This window comes from Alnus glutinosa, chromosome 4 (genome assembly GCF_958979055.1).
Source record: "Alnus glutinosa chromosome 4, dhAlnGlut1.1, whole genome shotgun sequence".
NCBI lineage: Eukaryota > Viridiplantae > Streptophyta > Magnoliopsida > Fagales > Betulaceae > Alnus > Alnus glutinosa.
Genome location: NC_084889.1, coordinates 31273085 through 31291468, shown reverse-complemented (window position 1 = coordinate 31291468; position 18384 = coordinate 31273085). Strand labels below are relative to the sequence as shown.

At 33.1% G+C, this 18384-nt stretch overlaps 1 protein-coding gene and 1 long non-coding RNA gene across 4 annotated transcripts; one reads left to right on the top strand and one right to left on the bottom strand.

The window, feature by feature from the left end:
* Positions 1-279: 279 nt before the first annotated feature.
* LOC133867004 (uncharacterized) lies at positions 280-3552 on the top strand. Its single transcript, XR_009899967.1, has 3 exons — positions 280-542; positions 2843-2940; positions 3035-3552. It is a non-coding gene; the product is annotated as an uncharacterized LOC133867004 (long non-coding RNA).
* On the bottom strand, positions 3489-10419 carry LOC133867001 (TMV resistance protein N-like). Of its 3 annotated transcripts, XM_062303676.1 has the most exons (6): positions 9738-10419; positions 8457-9558; positions 7506-7823; positions 5733-6845; positions 5469-5655; positions 3489-3514 (listed from the first exon to the last, which is right to left on the bottom strand). In XM_062303676.1, coding segments are annotated over exons 1-6 (3216 nt in total). In that variant the 5' UTR covers positions 10232-10419; the 3' UTR covers positions 3489-3512. The 3 variants fall into 3 exon arrangements, with proteins under 3 accessions (XP_062159660.1, XP_062159657.1, XP_062159658.1); XM_062303673.1 differs by lacking the exon at positions 3489-3514 and having other exon boundaries at positions 4974-5655; XM_062303674.1 differs by lacking the exon at positions 3489-3514 and having other exon boundaries at positions 4974-5655; positions 7539-7823.
* Positions 10420-18384: the final 7965 nt, after the last annotated feature.

Sequence of the window (18384 nt, the reverse complement as noted above, 5' to 3'; positions counted from 1 at the left end):
ATTGGTGCTGTTTAATATGAAAACGGCATAAATTGCTGCCGTTTGCACAGTACACATCATTAAGTTTAATGATGTTTACTTTTCAAGCAGCACAAAATTTATGCCGTTTATTTTGCCAGCGATACAAATTACAAAATTGATGTCATTTAATAGGAAAACGACATAAATCATTGTTGTTTGTACAATAAATAATATTAAATTTTCGCATAAATTTATGTAGTTTGCTGGAAAATAAAATAAAATTTCCGCCCTTTTTTTCCCCTTTTTTCTTTTTCTCACTTCATTTCTCCCGTCCTTTCTTCTTCTTCTTTATTTCGTTTCTTTCCTTTCTTCCATCCGACCAGAACGAGAGAGAGAGAGAGAGAAACCGAGAGAGATGGAGAGAATCAGAAAGAACTTGAGGGAGATGTGCGGTGGTCTAGCCAATGTTTGGGGCGGACGACGGCGCCGGAACCGGTGGGTAACGGCCCGACCCCGGTGAAGCCAAGGAGCTTATTTCTGGCGTTTTCTCGGTACCCAAACGAGTAGAAATCCATTTTTGGGTAAGGCTTTGATTTCCATTTTTTTAGTTTGTTTTGGAGTTTTTTTTCTTAAGAAAACCGAATGAGTATTTTGATTTGGGGTTGTTTTGTGAAGGGTTTTTGTAGATAACAAAATGGGTATCCATTTTTTTGGGTTGTTTATGAAGAATTCGGTAGAACAACCGAATGAGTAGGCGATTTTGTTTAGGTTTTCTTTTCTTTGTTGACAGAAAAGTTTCGAAATGGTTTTATTTTTTTTAATTTTTTTTGAACGGAATAGCATGTGCTACCTATAGATAAAACAGCCCGAAGGTGTACATGATGAGAAATGAGGGACAGACCCCTCACACTCTAAGCCAGAAGGATCTAGCTTAAAAACAGCTGCATAGCAGAATCACAAATTTCACTAGAATTACAATAAAGCCCCTAACTAAAAAATTCTAGTAAAACTTGAGGCACACAAAGGCAAACTATACATAGAAATAAGAGAAAATACAACACAAAGGCAGAAAACCCTAAATAAGTCGCCAGCAGTGGATAAGGGAGGCTGCTTCACCGGAGTGACGGCGCGTGTAGGACACGCGCCGCATCCGGACGCACCCGGCCGTAGATCCAACGCCGGAGACCCCAGACGCTGCCAAGCACGGCCAGAAAGTGCGGAGCGTGGCCTGCACGTGCAGATAGAAAACAAAGACGCCCTGGCGCGTGAGGGCCACGCGCCGAGCTCCGAGGACCCGCACGACCGCAACTTCCAGCACCCAGGGCGGAACACGGCAGGGACCTCGGCTAGGTAGCGCGTGTCCACCAGGAGTCAACGGACATGCGTAGATCTGGCTTCGAAAATTAGAGAAAAACCAAGAAAGTCCGGCCAGAAACACGCCGTCGACGACACCGAAACCGGCCTCACTCCACCTTCGACTTCTCTGTGAAGTTTTTGGTTGGTGGAAAAAAAGATTAAAGTTTAGGAAAAATGGGAGAAAATGGTTTGAAACGTTTCTGACATGTTAGGAAGACAAATAGATAGTCCACTAAAAGAGCAATTTTAAGAGTGGGTTAATTTATATCCTTTTAATCGGTATTTTGAATACAAACACCAACATATATTTCAGTTTGTTAAAGCTTGGATTATGAGTGGTTATTAAAATTGGGAATAATGATTATTTGGTCTTAATTACGTACACAAATCATAGTTAGCATGGTCTCAGAAAGATTTATTGAAACTCTCCTAAATTGTAGAACCCTCTGCCTCTAATTGTTTAACTAGTAAGATCAAACTTATGCTCTTCTTTTGATTTTAATTTTTATACATGTCATATATAAAAATATACTACAAATCATACATAATAACAATAAGAGATTGAGAATCACCATCAATCTAAAGCTCCAATACACCTAAATTTCACTATCACACAATAGAAATTATATATTCCTCAAATGAAAAAACAAATTAAAAAGAAAAAACAAGAATACAAACTTCACTTTTATTAGAAATAAATGGCAGTTGGTATCTCTTTTTTCCTCTCAATATTTCATGGTCACTCTCGGTCGACTCTTTTGTTGCGGCGCCTCCAACAATACACATATGTATTTCTTGTGTGATCCCAAAATCCAACGAATAAGCACTAAGCAGTGCCTCTCTCTTCTTTTACTCTTATCGCACAACCCTCTCCTTTTTCTCTCTTGTCACGAACTCTTCGAAAACCAAGAAGAAACAAGTCCTTTTTATAAGAGTTAAAGTTGATCACAATTTTCACTCTCCAACTTGGAGAAGGAAAACCAAATTAGATAGGACACAAATTCTCGTAGGGCCAACACACTTAATTAATGAAAAGGTCATTATACGTCAACAAATCTTCACCTTGATTTGAAACCCATCAAGTTTAACAATACGAATCTCCTTTAAATGTTTTTGTCAAAGTCCCTAAGGGCAATCACAATATTTATTTAGAGGTACCATTCAAGTTTAAGCATCTCTGGGACTCAAGCATAGTGGTTTAGATAGAACCCCACGCTTGTAATGCCTCGAGAATTTAGTTATCCGATGTTTAACCCACAACACGTCTCTTAGTCTTACTAGCTGAGGAATAAAACCACATAGATCTATATGACCTTCTTCAGAGAGCTTACAACGAAAGACCTTATCTCTTTTAATAACAATATGATAGGCAATTTATATCACCGTAAATACCACCAAAACATTTATAAACGTCAATTAAGACTATATAAAACCCACCAAAACTGCAAAAGACATATGGAGTATGTGTGGTAGTAAGATTCAAAAACATTGTATTGCAAATGAAGAGTTTATGTTTATTGTTAAGGAGCTCCAACGGCATGCGGATATGGACAACAGGGAGCTAATAGGAGTTTGGCAAGAAATTTGAGGCTATAATGGAATGCAGGGGTCTATGGGAAAACGGTTAGCCCTTACACTACATTGGTAAGTAATGCATATGACTCACTGGTTGCTTTTCGAGATGTTAATTCTAGAAAATATTCAGACAAATTGGCAGAGAATTTGGAGATTCGTTGGAAAGCTTCTCTAGAAGGTTTTGACAATGTCAATTGGGATGCTCCTATCAATAGAAATAAAATGAAGATGAGTATTAGTGTTATTATTAGAGATAAATGGGCGAAGAGCTGGCCACACTGTTAGAGCTAAAAGATTACATCATTGCACCAGATATTGCAGAAGCCATGGTGGCGTTAAGGACAACCAATTCAATAGTGAATTGGGGTTCTATAAAGTATTTCTAGAACGTGATGCTCTCCAAATAGTGGAAGAGCTGAAAAAAGAAGAGAAAAATACGAGTAAATATGGCCATCTCATTAAGGACATTCAAGGTATACTGAAAGGTTTGCAAAATTGGCAGGTTAATCATAATAGTCGTAATTTAAATGGTACGACTCACTAGATTGCTAAGCATGTATTATACTTGAGTGAAGAGCAATGTTTTCTTGAGGAAACCACCCATATATTTCTGATATTATTTCTGCACATCAATGTAATTAAATTGATTATTTATATAAGTTGTGCTCGATTCCAACAATAATAACCCAACAAAACTTATTAGTAAAAACTCTTCCTCATATATTAAAATACTCTAAACTGGTAAATACAATAAATCAAAAATTTTGAATTTGTCTCTAAGATATATTCATCCAGCAACATAATCAGGGTCCAACATATTTAGAACTTATAAACTCAAAAGTCTCAAAATACAAAATCTCGCACTTCTAATTAGACTCCAGAAACTTTCTCCCACAAGCAGCTACTTGAGTATCTTAACTCGAGAGACCACCTGCTCATTCTGAAAAATTTAAAAGAAATAAGGATGAGCTAAACCTAATAAGTAGCATAGCATAGATAATGGGGTTGCAGGAATTGAAATTTTAAACAAAATAATGTTTCATATTCCAAATTACTGTGAGCAAACAAAATCCTTATAAAATAATAATTTTTTAAGCATTTATCCAAGGTTACGTACATGATAAGGTAATCACTATTATGCCACAAAGACATCAGTTATGCTACCGAAAATATGCCACAAAGACACATCAATTATCACATGCAGACCAAGGATATATTTACGAAATACTCACATGTTTAACTTTAAATTTAAAAATCCATCAAGAATATTGATAAATTATATTCTCATTAAACTTCGATAATATCCAATCCTCAAAATAAAAATCAAACAATTCCCCCAAAAATACAAAGCAATGTATTAACCAAGTGCATATCAATTTTTGTAACAAGTAAAAGAAAAATCCGACAATATATTCATAAAGAATTTAATTCATACACAAGGTTCTCAAAATGATACTTAACAAAAGTATAAATAATTTTCCAGAAATTCCATTAGTTAATTAAGCTACTTACCTCGTTTGCTAATAAACCAAGTCATCCCCGAAAATTGCAACAAGTCACTTAGTGCCTCTCTACTATGCTAAAAATATGCACTCTCTAAAGTTTTCTAAAGTTTGCTTTTAACTTTTAATTTTCTAGGTTTTGTCTTGCATTTAAGATATTAAAAACACAAATATAAAAGCTTGACGAAAGACCAAAGTGGGGTGAAATAGGTGCTAGAGTTTAGGATTCATTTAATGTCTTAATTGTTATTTGTTTAACCTTTGTCTTTTGGTTTTTCTATATAAAAGAGGAAGAGAATATAAGGTTATGTTTGGTACATGGAATAGGATCCTAATGAAATGGATACTATCCATTTTAAATGAATAGTTTGTATTGAAAATGGAAGAATGTGAAATGAAATAGCCTTGAAGGAATTCATTCCTTCATGAGCAATGTGAATGGCTATTCCAAGTATTGGATCCTATCATATATATATACTACAACACTGACGCTATTACATTCTACCATCTTCCATTCCTAATAAAAGCTATTCATTTTTTTTAATGGAATAATCATTTCTCGTACCAAAGAATCAATAATAAAAGTCAACCCTTTAATTATAGAATTGAAGTCTAAAATAGTTAGGTCAATGGTAAGCCCAATTGAAACACTTATATTATTATAACCAAAGTATTGGTGTAGTTAAGATTCACCCGGTTGCATATCCTCTGCATTTGAAAATCTACTGCCCAAGGTTGAAGAATGCCTCTTTTGGTGTTGGTACCAATTGGATTCCAAGTTTCCATCTTCAACACGAGGTCTCTTAGTAACTTGAATATCATCTATTAAATCTATCTTCTTCTCTTCATACCTACGTATCAGATGGAATCCCCAGTTTTTAATAAACCTTGAATTTGAAGCTTCCTCTAAATGAAACTGAACTCGCAGACGATCATTATGCTTAAAAAATGTTGGACCATGGAAATGCATAAAAACATGATCTGTGTCCTTCACAAGCGTTCGATTAATGTTGCCATTATAGATTTTTACACCACCACGGATGACACCAAAATAAATATTGAGATCACCATTACATTTATATTCCTCTGTTCCAACAACAGCAACCGCGAAGGCAATTCCTGTGATCTCCCCATCCACGTCTACAGGCACATCAATATCTATTTCATACTTATCAGAATTACTAATTGAAACATCTTCACGATAGTTGAACCAATGTGGAATCTCATTTCCCGAAATCCAAATGTTAAAGCCAAAAGATTCCTGTTACACAAATATGACAAAAATTTAGTGATACAGAATCAAGAAATTTTAATCCATCAAGGAAAGAAGTTACGTACCCTCCATGGCTGAGGTGTTTGCAGAGCTTGCACATTCTGATAGGTTGCAGTAGAAGCATCAACACCAACATGAGCTTTGCGATCTGGAGTTATGTTATTGACAGAAGATGGAGATCCCTCTGGTTCTATACCGCTGCCCATAGGGCTTGGTGCCGAAAATACTGTTTCAACCCGTACAAGCTTCGGTAAGCACCATGTATTAAATACTTGTGATATTTGTGATTCTTCGAAAAATGTTTCCAATGACGTGCACCCCGTTGCATTCAGACGGAAATTATTTGGTGTAAGTGCTGAAATTTCTCTAAGTTTCTTGCAATTATGCAAGTTGAGTGTCTCCAAGCAAACAAATCTTTTGATGCACGCAGGAATGGTAACAATATCACTCCCAGATAGATCTAATTCTTCCAATGTGGAGGAGCAGTTAAATATCTTAAAGATATTTGATTCTGATAGGACACAATTTCTCAGATTCAATGTTATTAGTGCCGGAAAAACTACCGAAGAAGAACCATCATTAGAAACACTTGAGTTTGTAGGAGGTGGCAATGGAGGCAATTCTAGACATGGTGAAATTTCCGATTCCTTTTTAGATACAATAGAAGGCATGGATTGTTTGTTGTCCCCCATCTTCTCAGGAAACTTAACCAGTTTAAAACAACTGTTGAGATTAAGAGACTCTAAATGTTCCAACTGATAAATGCGACTTGAAAGATTCGTAAGGTTTATGCTTTCTACTAGATTTAAAGTTTTCAGTGAACTAGCAAACCGGAAGGATGAAGGCAGTTCTTTTATACGAGTTGTTAGGAAGATGTGTCTCAAACGCTCCATCTCACATTCAATTTCTGGAAAGTGGTTAAGCTTTGAGCAAAAAGAAAGTCCCAAGTATTCTAGAGATCTCAACCGGAGGCGTCTTGGAAAACTGTTAAGGTTATAGCAAATGTTAAGATTCAACTTAACTAGCTTATCAAGAAATCCAACAGATTGATGAACCTCAACTAAATTTGTACACGCTTCAAGATTCAACTCCTCTAAATTTGAAATATTTGAAACATCAGGGATCATTTCTAAGAATTGACAGTAAGAGAAATCCATAATTCTCATGCTTCGAAAATTCTGTCAAAACAGAATAGGAAATAAATTAGTTCAAAAGAAATTTACAACATAATTTAAAGGAAAAGATTTTAAAATCAAGGGAAATTATGACTCAACCCGCTCATGCTTTCGCACTTTTTGGCATTGAAACCTAGTTTCCAGTTTGTTGAATTTTAGACTAGTGCTAATTTGTAAATCGAGACCTCCAAAGTGTTTTCATTAAATAGTAAGCAAAAATAATACAAAAATACATTTATTCCACTCATACAAAAAAAATAAAATAAAAGTGAATTTGGTTGTGGTTCGGTGAAAGCACCTAGCCCTAGCTAGGGCATGTGATTGTGGCATCCAGCCCTAGTCGTGGCATGTGGCAATAGTTAGGCTTGTGGCACAAAGACCGGTGATGGATGGGTACGGTGTTGTCAGCTAACCACAACCAACCACTTTTTAAATTAAAAAAAAAAAAAAAAAAGCTAGAGGCATAAATGTATTTTAACACCATTTATGTTTATCTATTTGACAAAAAACACTAATTGAGGTCTCTATTCACAAATTTCCAAAATACAAAAATAAAATTCATTAAATTGGAAAAAGTCTCAATGTCCAAAAAATTCAAACCAAAACAAAAAGGCAGAATCACGATAGGATGGTGACATAATTTTCCAAAAACAGTAATTGTACCTCAACTCCTTTCAAGCTCTTGAGGGCGCTCACCCGCATTCTTAAAATAACGAGCTTCTTTCCTTGAAAATTGGATGGAAAAGATTCTAAAGGATACTTAGGCCAGACCAACATTATTAACTCCTCGGGAAGAAAAGTAGGTCCTCCTCTCGAAAAGCATAAAGTAGGTTCACTAGGAACGCATCCTCCATGAAAGTATTTGTTAAATTTAACTATAAGCACTCTAAGCATTTCCATGTTCTTGAAGGCCTCGGAACTCAAGTGCACCTTGTCTCCTGGAGGAAAATCTACCAATATGCCTTGAATTTTGTTTGTTCCCTAGTAAGGCAATGAACCAGTACACGCCAGCAAATTAAATCATATATAAACTTCTCTACAATTTTTTTTTTTTTGCAAGTACAATACAAAACACCAAACCGTCCATCTACAATCCGAAGTTTCCGAGTTCTCTAAATTTTAGCACTTTCTAGAATTATAGCTTGTATCTATATGCATATATAAAATACTTTGTAAAAAGGAAAAAAAAACTTACATTCCATCTATCTGTCTTTTAATGTTTCTTTTCCTTTTTATATTTTTAAAATAGGTAATTTTATTTTTATCTATTATAATGTTCCAGAGTGATCCTCATGTTCGGAAGGTCAAATATTTGACTTTCTTATTTTTTATTTTTACCAATTATTCTTATCTATTAAAAGACTATGCGGACCTTTGAAATAGAATAAAGGACAATTGTGTACAACGATTTTAATTATCTTAATTACAATAATTTTGCTTATTTTTTATATACTTGTATATAAATATATGTACTATATATTATATCTGCAGATATATTTGTGTATGGGTGTATAATTCTTCTTCATTTTTTTACAAAGAAAAAAAGTCAATATTTTTTTTAGCATGTTTACAAGTGAAAAAGAAACAAATATAAAATTAAAAGTCTCTTCTTACCGCATTATTCTCAAGGACACGACGAACATCTTCATGAAACCATAACCTACTGCGTTTGCTAGGGTCTTCAGGTGATTCTTGTCGAACAATTTCTCTACCCATGTCGCGCAATAAGTTGTGCATTTCAATTCTGTTCCAACCACGGGTTATGAGAGACCTCTCTTTAAGCACACCGATACCATCAACTGAGGAGTAATCAGAACTATCTAGCTTTTTAATATCATCTTCCCAGGAGCGAAAAGATATAAAATGTAAGAAAATACATGCAATGTCAAGAAAAATCTTCCTCTCATTTTCATGCAGTCCATCATAACTTATTCTAAGTCTTCCTAGGATATCTTGGTGAGGAATGCTTTTGTACTTATTCAATGCACTTTTCCATCGATTTATATCTTTTATAGAATACAGATATGAACCTAGTACTTCCAAAGCTAGCGGAAGGCCCCCAACATAACTTATTGCACCTTTCATTAGTTCCAGAAAATCATCAGTAGGTTCGTCATCTCTGAAAGCATTCCAACGAAAGAGCGCAAGAGCCTCCTTGAAGTCCAATTCCTTCACCTCATATATTAGATCATCATCTACTTCGTGGTCAGTCAATACTTTCCTGTCTCTGGTCGTTATGATGATCCTACTTCCTAAACCAAACCAATCAACTTCTCCGGCCAACATACGCAATTGGTACAAGTGATCCACATCATCAAGAATAAGGAGTACCCTTATAGAGCAAAGCCTATCCTTTATTACCATAACTCCTCGATCAACACTGTGAACCTCCATGTTACATCCTAGGATTTCCGAAAGAAGATTATTTTGTAGTATGAGACAAGTAGTTTCTCTAACGTTCGAAAGAAAACAACTACCTTCAAACTGATAAGCAATCGAGTTGAAGATATCTTTGGCAATACTTGTCTTACCAATTCCGCCGGCTCCTAAGATCCCTACCATAAATGATCTATCTTTCATCTCAATACTTAAAAGTGAATTGATCCACTGTACACGAGACTTTATTCCAACTGGATGCTTGGCAACGAATAAGTATGTGCGACTTACGATTCTTGAGACATTCTGAACGATATTGTCAATAAAATCAGCTTCATTCCTACCAAATACAAAATATTAGAAACATCTAATTATGAGTCGAATATATATATATATATATATATATATATATAGATATGTTTTTTTTTTTTTTGAAAAAAAAAAGATATATGTATGTACGTAATTGGAATCAGAAAAAAAGCAAAATCTATATCGAATGAACGAACTGATAAGAAATACCTGTTATTCTCTAAATGCCACCCGGACAAATTGGCGACTTGTGTTAGGGCTGCCTTCCACCTCTGCAGTTTGATGTCATCCTTAAACCTTTCTTCATGTTTAGCAAATGCTTCTTCAAAACTCTTCTTTTGATGTCGTACATCCGATGGGTCCACCTTGTAAAACACTGGTAGAACAATTTGTCCCTTTGTTTCTTTACACTCAAGGATTTTCAGTAGCTCATCCAAGCACCATCTGGATGATGCATAGGTTTGAGAGAACACAACGATTGAAATCCTCGACTGTTCAATGGCTTTGAGAAGTGCTGGAGAAATTTCCTCTCCCCTTCTTAGCTCCTCATCATCTATAAACGTGTTTATTCCCTTATAAAGCAAATTCCGGTATAGATGGGCAGTAAAATTGAGGCGGGTATCTTCGCCTCTAAAACTCAAGAATACTTTGTGCGTCCATCCAACGGTGGAAGAAGACGAGGAAGAGACTCCTTGGAAGGCCATGGAAGAAGACGTCCGATCCTCTCACTTGTACCTCGTAGAGATAATTGGCTTGAAGAAGCAGTTAATCGATACAGCAGTGTGTTGCCAGAATTTTGTTTTTTGCTGATAATGTGGTGGAGCAGGAGAAGTGTCCAATCGTCTCTACATAATTGCGTTGCAGAACCACTTTGGATGCTTCTTTGCATCATCAAAAGAATAGAAAACGCGTTTGTCACAGTGCATTTTGATTGATGGGGTAAAAAATGACCGTCTTGCCTTCTCGAATTTATCTGGCCATTTTTGTCTTTTGCTAGAAAAGTTAATAATAAGGGGGCTTGGGAAGAAGGTTAAGAAGCTTCATGGAAACTTTCCTAAAGGTACCCCGCAGGGTATATCTTCAATCAGGTTGCGGTAGAAACTATGATTTTTTTTTTGCCTTTTCAACGAGAGCTTGACACATCAATTTAGAAGAAGAAAATAAAATAAAACCAAAACACCCGATTATCTCATTTCTTCAACGTATGCTACAAAACAAAAATAATAATAATAATAATAATAAACTTCGATCATCTCCTCATATTCTCCCATTCTCTTTATATTTTTCAATAAATAATAACTTTTTATTTTTATTTTTCTTTTAAAAAAAAAAACCAAATAAACTTAGGGTTAACAAATCAAATAATTATATCTGGTTTGAACAACCCGATTAACCTACTCGTCAACTTATTAACTCCTTTAACTTAAACTTGACCCCATAATTTTGAATAGTATCAAATTCACAGATTGACTTGTTTATAAACGTATCACTAAATAGGTTAACTCATCAATTTCTTTAACTTAAATATAAATCTTATAATTTTATATAGTATTCTTATCAAATTACAGTTGTGTCAAAAACTTAATTTAATTTTTCTTCTTTGTTCATTGTCACCGACTTGTGACGACACATTCAATTGCAAAAAAGCATTCAAAGACTTGGACCTGCTTTAAAAATGACTTTCGATCGTTGTGTCCAGCACATACTTCCACTTCTTTCTTCCTCTTTTTTTTTTTTTTTCTCCTCTAAACACCTACAATTACACAACCGACAATAATGCCATTAAGCTATCCCTATCTTTCTTTTTCCCTATCTTTCTTTTTTTCTTTTTTTTAACAGAGCTATCCCTATCTTTCAATATGAAGTCTTAAAATTAATACAATATTTTTATTTATAAGCTATGATGTAATTCATTTTTTTTTTTTTTTTTGTATTTCTATCTTAAAAACGGACTTGCACTTGCTTTTAGCCTATTTATCTAGGCTAAGTATAAAATTTTCCCTATCAAAGAATGGGGGTTGCTACACTAAAATAAATACTGGTATTCCAAGAATAAAATTTATGATGTGTAGTTGAAACAAGCAATTATTCCAAATTTTACTTTCTAATTGAAACATAAAGCACAATTGAGGATTTCTAAAGTAATAAATGAAAAGATAATAAATTTGAACGGTTTAAATGTTAAAAAAATCTACATGTTATTTAAAGACGTTGGTCACGTTCACCGGATATGATAGTAGTCTTATTAATCTATATTGATATGCCCGCTGTAATATCGACTTTACTTTCATTTTTCTTAACAGGTGTGGAGTTCCAAATTTCCAATATAAAATTGCAAAAGATAATGATAAAGAATGAAAAGGCACGTTATATCAAACGTTTTGTTTTTCATCACTCTTTGTTTTTCCTTTTTTTTTTTTATTAAAAAAAAAAAATACTCCATCCATCAATCTATTGAACCGGCTGGAGAGTGAAGCCAAATTGGCTTGAGTCTAATCATGACCCCACTTGAGGAAAAGGAGTGGTTGTTCACACACCAAACTCACCAGGGTGGTAGGGTGCTACCTACGTGGAGAAATGCTAGAAATGCACCACTCATCCTTCCTTTGTCTCCTTTTTTTCCTTAAAAAAATTGATTCTAATGTCACATCAGAGACAACTTTTTCCTTCAAACCAATTTTTTTATTATAAAGAGAGGATGAAGGGAGATGAAGAGTGCATGTGTATCATCCTCTACCTACATGAGATAATTACCCTGCAGAACTACTTTTAGCTCCTCCTGATTCAATGTTCTGATTCATCGAAAGGAGAGAAAACGAGTTGGCTGTCCCTACTCCCACGTTCTGAACTTCTGATGGCCAAGTTGACGGTCAAGTCTTTCCTCAAGTTTGAAATGGTGGTTCTTCTCTCTCTCCTAACCTGTATTATAAAAAAAAATTATAGCATGAATTGGCAATCAAAACACACACATATTTCTATTAAGGATATAGTTTGGAATTCGAATTCATCATTTAATATAATGTTTATTATAGAATTCCATTTTTGAAAAATAAGTCTGACATTAATTAATGCTTAAGAATTTTTTATCCGTACCTTTTTTATTTTTTAGGAGTAGGGATTTGTTGGATGTTTTAAAAAATGATTCGAAAGATTTTACGAATGATTTAAATATATAGCATGCTCTCAAAAAGCAAATAAATTTTAGACCTTTATTCGATTTTTTATTTTTTATTTTTTTGAAGTTCATTAAAGTTTTTATTAATTGAAATTTCCAGTTATCTTGTAGAAATTTTGATATATTTTTTCCGTGACATGTATAACGTACCTCCTCTTCCAAGTCCACTCACAAGGAAAACAGAAACCTAAATTTGCTTTATATGGTATCAAACGCGAATTTGAACCAAGTACAGAATCCAAGCAGGGATGCCTAGGAATTAGGGGTGGGTGCGGGCTGAATTGGGTCGGATTTGCATGTTTCACACAACTCGCTCCGCAATAAACGGGTTTGAAAATCAAGATCTGTAACTCGCATAGTGAATGATCAACCCCCTGGGCCTTGGGTAGTGCGGATCAGGACAGGTTCATGCGGGTTCGGGTTTTTTTTTATTATTTTTTTTATGGGCCCAAAACCAGAAAAATAATTCACAATCTTGTTAACCCGGCCAATTCAAAATTTGAAAATCCCAATTAAATCAACCTCACCAGCAAACAATAACAAGAAGAAAGAACTAGAAATACCAACAAACCTAACTGAAAATAACTTTTTTATTCTTTTATGTGATTGTAGATTGAATGAGTATGTGTATGTGAGAATATAGAGATGAAAGTGTATATAAAAATGGAATAAGAATAGAGATGAAATGGATAGTACAGAATTGAATGAAATCAAAGGTACACAATATCGGCAATTTGTGAGTCTTATAATTTTTTTGGAGAAAATTTGATGAAATCAAATACACACTCCTAGTCATAATTCTTATAATTTATTTGAGAAAAATTTGATGATACGAGTATAAAGGGATTGCGGGGCGGGGTGGGTGTACGGATGAGAAAAAATTTAATACTGCAACCCGCCCCATAAATCACAGGTTGGCATATTTAGAATCCGCACTTTTTTAGAAATGTCTTATATCCGTTATTGACGGGGCGGATTAGTGCGGGGCGGGGTAGGTTCACGGCTGCGGGTGGGTTTTGCACACCCCTACTACGAATTGGTTTGAAGAGCATACATGTAAAGATATGAGAACAATGAACCAAATTAACAGGAATTGATTTATTGAAATTTTTGCACCAATTAAGAAGTAATTAATAAACGTGGCATGTGCCAAATACGTTATATTAAGTTCAGATTATGAGAAAAAAAATAGAAAAATCTTCTACTGCCCATGCATACACCCACATAATTAAGGACATATATACAATATCCATTCAGGGTTAATCAGATTCTTACCGCTTGTAATTCTTGCTCATGCTTTGGGATATTTTGGATTAAATATTTTATCAAACCAAGTCCACGGAAGAAATCATTCTGTCACATGATGCTCTACCTGAATCCCCCCAACCAACCCAAAAAAAAAAAAAAAAAAGATGGAAAAAAAAAAAAAAGCATTATTTACCATTTACTTGTGAGTAGTCCCCTAAATTTAAAACAGGTATGGTTTTAAACGTACTTGTTCAAGATTTCCATAAAGTAGAAGGAAACATCTTTCAATCTCTATTCTAAGAAAAAATCTAAGTAAACCGTGAAAACTAATTTAAGCGAATTCTACTTATCAATGGCATGGTTGGGTGATTTAAAGATCGATTGATTACCATTCACCAAATGTGATTTCTTCAAAGGATTAATATTTCTTTAATTAACGTTAGACTCCCCACCATTTTGTGGGTGGATCAATTAGCATGTTTGTTGTAGCATTCATATGTAATATTCTTTTAGGTGACTGGACTGAGTAAGTAATAAGAGTTGGATACCATTCATCCCCATAATTTTACTAACGCACCATGCCCAATTCACCATATTTTTGGAGTCAGTCCGCGTCAATTGCTTGGCGACCTGACTATAGAGGGATATATCTTTACCTTTCACCATATATAGTATGAGTGCAGGCCTGATTTTTTTTATCTGGCTGTTAGAGAGTGTAACTTCCAGAAAGTACAAGAGAAAAATCTAGTAAATTAAAAACTTTCATTGTATTGAAACTTTTAAAAACGGACATGAATAACTAATTTTAAGAGTCATTAGTGAAAGCATTTAAAATTCTTATTATTAATATTATAAATAGAATATATTCTATTTTTATTTATTATATTTATATATAATATATTCTAGTTTTCTTTATTATATTATAGTTATGTCCTCGTCATGAAAATATTTATAGTACACTATAACCGACCTTTGTATTTAACAAGATTAGCCTTGGGGAATATTACAATTGACAGCATTTTTTCTATAGACTACTAATACAACTGATACGCTCATACAGGATTAAACCCATGATTTGCCATTTGCTCCAAAGACCATTGGCATATAACATACGAAATCTAATTTGCATATATGGTGCTATTAATTAAAGTAAGACGATATAGTGTTTGAAATATTTAACATACTTAAAAATATGCTCATATAACATATGACTACAACATGTCGAAAGCAAATAAGTCCACACAATCCACATGATCACATATGTACATGCATACATGTCAGCAAACATTGCAAGCAAAATAACTCAAGCATATTGTTTATACACATAATGAAAAATATCTTGAACTATCTTTTATTCTAGTATTAACATAATGAAATTTCCGGTTTGTAGAATTCTTGTATAACAATATATGAAATTGAAGAAACGTGAGCTTCCACTTTGAATTATGGAATTTGATTGCAATGAGTGATTTTTTTTTTTTTTTTAGGCATACCGGCCTTGTCCTTTTTTCTTTTCCCTCTATCTCCTTATAATAATTCATCAAAGACTGGGTTTTATAATAGTGACAAGAGAGACAAAGACATGTTAGATTAATTATGTACGATCTTCAATTCAATACAATTCAATTTAACTACCCAAAAATAAAAAATAAAAAATAAAAATAAAAATAAAAATTAAGGATTAATATGTAATAAGAGCATTTTCATTGAATTATCTATTTTTACCTTTAGGGTAGAATAGATAACAAAAACTTAAAAAAAACTCACTTCATTAGATTATCTAAATAAAAGCCAGAATAGATTTCTCATCCATATGTGAAGTTTCACTATTCACATATTTAAAATTATTTTATAGTTTTTCTTTTACCTTTTGTCTTTTTTTACAATTAGAAGAATATTTAATTGTAAAAATGCTTAGTTTAATAAAATATAAGAAAATTTAAATAATCGAATAGAGAATGTCTTTTATAATTTATTAGCTAAACTAGATAAAATAAATTTTAATTAATTATTTTAGATTAAAATATACATAATCGGACGAAAATGCTTATAAAGGTCGCTAAGCTAGAGTTCTTTTGTTGTTAATTATGAGGTGGTGGCTACGATTGAATGCTGCAGCCTTGCATCTTATCTGAATTTGGATCCGTGGACTGGTGGCAAAGGAGAATTTTTTATGACTGATTAATTTTTTATGAACAGAATTTTTTGTGTATATATAAACACCACTTTGAGTTTCCATGTCCATGTCTTGTTCTGAGATTTCCAGACATCTCTTCCCTGCTGTTTGCAAATCCCCATATATAATCACCACAAATAAACAAACCTCCAATTAATATATATTAATTGTCTTTTTTTTTTCTTTTTTTTTTTTTTCTTTCCTTTAAGTATATAATAGTGTTATCTTATGTCGTATATATGGCCGCTTTTCAGTTGGACGACTGCCAGTGATTTTCATTATTAACCAACTTAATTTGTTGATGTAGTCTAAAGATTGACGTCAACAGAGTAAGATAGCAAGATAGCGGTAGAATAACTCTAAAAAAAAAAAAAAAGAGAAGATAGCGGTAGAATAAATCATAAATGAGTGGTTTTTAGTATTATTTTTTAAACATTAGACCACTAGTAGCAGTTACCCTATATTAGTTTCCTTTCTTATATTTAGAAAAAATTTCATGAAAAACATCAAAAAAATTTCCACAGTAGATACCCTATATTTAGATGAGGGGTTCGAAATGAATAGTAATTCCTTATATATACATGTTTACTATTCTTTCTTTATGTATTATTTTAATATAAAAGAAGTATAATTAATTGATATATGAAAGAGAGAAAAAGTAGGAAAGAGAGAAAGAATAAAAAAAAAAATATTTAATTGATATAAGAAAATGTAAAGGAATCCATTGTGGAATATTTTTTTATAAGAAAGTAAAAAGTAGTTTTGTTCTCTAAATATAGGAAAAATGGTTGAAAATCTACTGCTAGTGTTCTTAGTTCTTTTGTATGAAGTTAGTGAATACTAGGTGTTTGATGGAAGCTAAGAGACCTGTTGTATGTACATTTCTGGTATATCTTTCATACATTTTTTTTAAAAAATTAATCATTAAATCTATCTATAAGTACTAATAGTCGATTTTAAAAAAATATATATGATGATATATAAAATATGTAAAAAACAAAATTACTCATTGCAAACAAATTTCATACTTTACTTTCATTTTTTTCCTAGCAAATGTGGAGTTCCAATATAAAATTGCAAAAGATAATGATAAAGAATGAAAAGGCATGTGATATCAAACACTTTGTTTTTCATCCCTCTTCCTTTTTCTTTTTCTTTTCTTTTTTTTAAAAAAAAAAAAAAAAACAAACAAACTTTATCCATCAATCTTTTGAACCGGCCGGAGAGTGAAGCCAAATTGGCTTGAGTCTAATCATGACCCTACTTGAGAAAAAGGAGTGGTTGTTCACACACATCACGACCCTACTCGAGAAAAATGAGTGATTGTTCACACACATCACGACCCTACTTGAGAAAAAGGAGTGGTTGTTCACAACCCTACTTGAGAAAAAGGAGTGATTGTTCACACACATCACGACCCTACTTGAGAAAAATGAGTGGTTGTTCACACACTAGACTACTACCTTCAGGCATTATTAAAAGAAGGGGACATTCCCAATGAAATGTCCCTACTCCCACGAGGAAGTTGCAACAAGGACCCTTTTAATAGCCAAGTTGTCTCTCAAGTCTTCCCACAACTTTGAAATGGTGGTTCCTTGACTCCCTCTCTCTTGGCCTGTATTATTGCTTAAAAAAAAAAAAGAAAAAAAAGGAAGAAATGGTGATTCTGATTGGGGTTCCAAGAAGTTGCAAAAACGACCATTGAAGTTTCTGTCTTCCCTTAAGTTTCTGCCCTTTCACTCTAAACATTGAAATTTGTCTTCACAAGTTGACCGTCAAGTCTTCTTTTAAGTTGTTCATAAATAATTAATTTCTAAATACTAATTTAATAAAGTAATATGTATTGCTAAAACATGTAAGAAGTATATACTTTCTCATTAATGTTATTAAAAAAAATCTAAACAATAAATGCTATTAAAAAAAATAATAAAAAAAAAAAGACAAAAATTTCCTTCAATAGATATTATACTAATGACTAGTTTGGAAAAAAAAAAAAAAAAAAAGAAGGGAAAAGATATGTCTCTTGAATTTTATTAAAAAAATATGTGTATCTTACGTGCTCAAAGAATACGTGTCATTTTTATATAGTGGTTTGAAAAAAACTCTTCCAGCCAGAAAAATATATATATATATATATATATATATATATATTTAATAAATCTTTATAATTTTAAATCAATGACATGACTCTTCAGAATAATCAGACGATAGCATTTCCTTTTGTTATTATTAATATATTACCAAAAAAAAATGGTGAT

Excerpts from the sequence above, each read along its gene's own strand:
- LOC133867001 (XM_062303673.1), bottom strand. The coding sequence starts at position 10,231 with ATGGCCTTCCAAGGAGTCTCTTCCTCGTCTTCTTCCACCGTTGGATGG. Across the intron at positions 7,824-8,456 it reads GTGTCCTTGAGAATAATGCG|GGAACAAACAAAATTCAAGG; the intron begins GTAAGAAGAGAC and ends TTGCCTTACTAG. Across the intron at positions 5,656-5,732 it reads AAACACCTCAGCCATGGAGG|GAATCTTTTGGCTTTAACAT; the intron begins GTACGTAACTTC and ends TTTGTGTAACAG.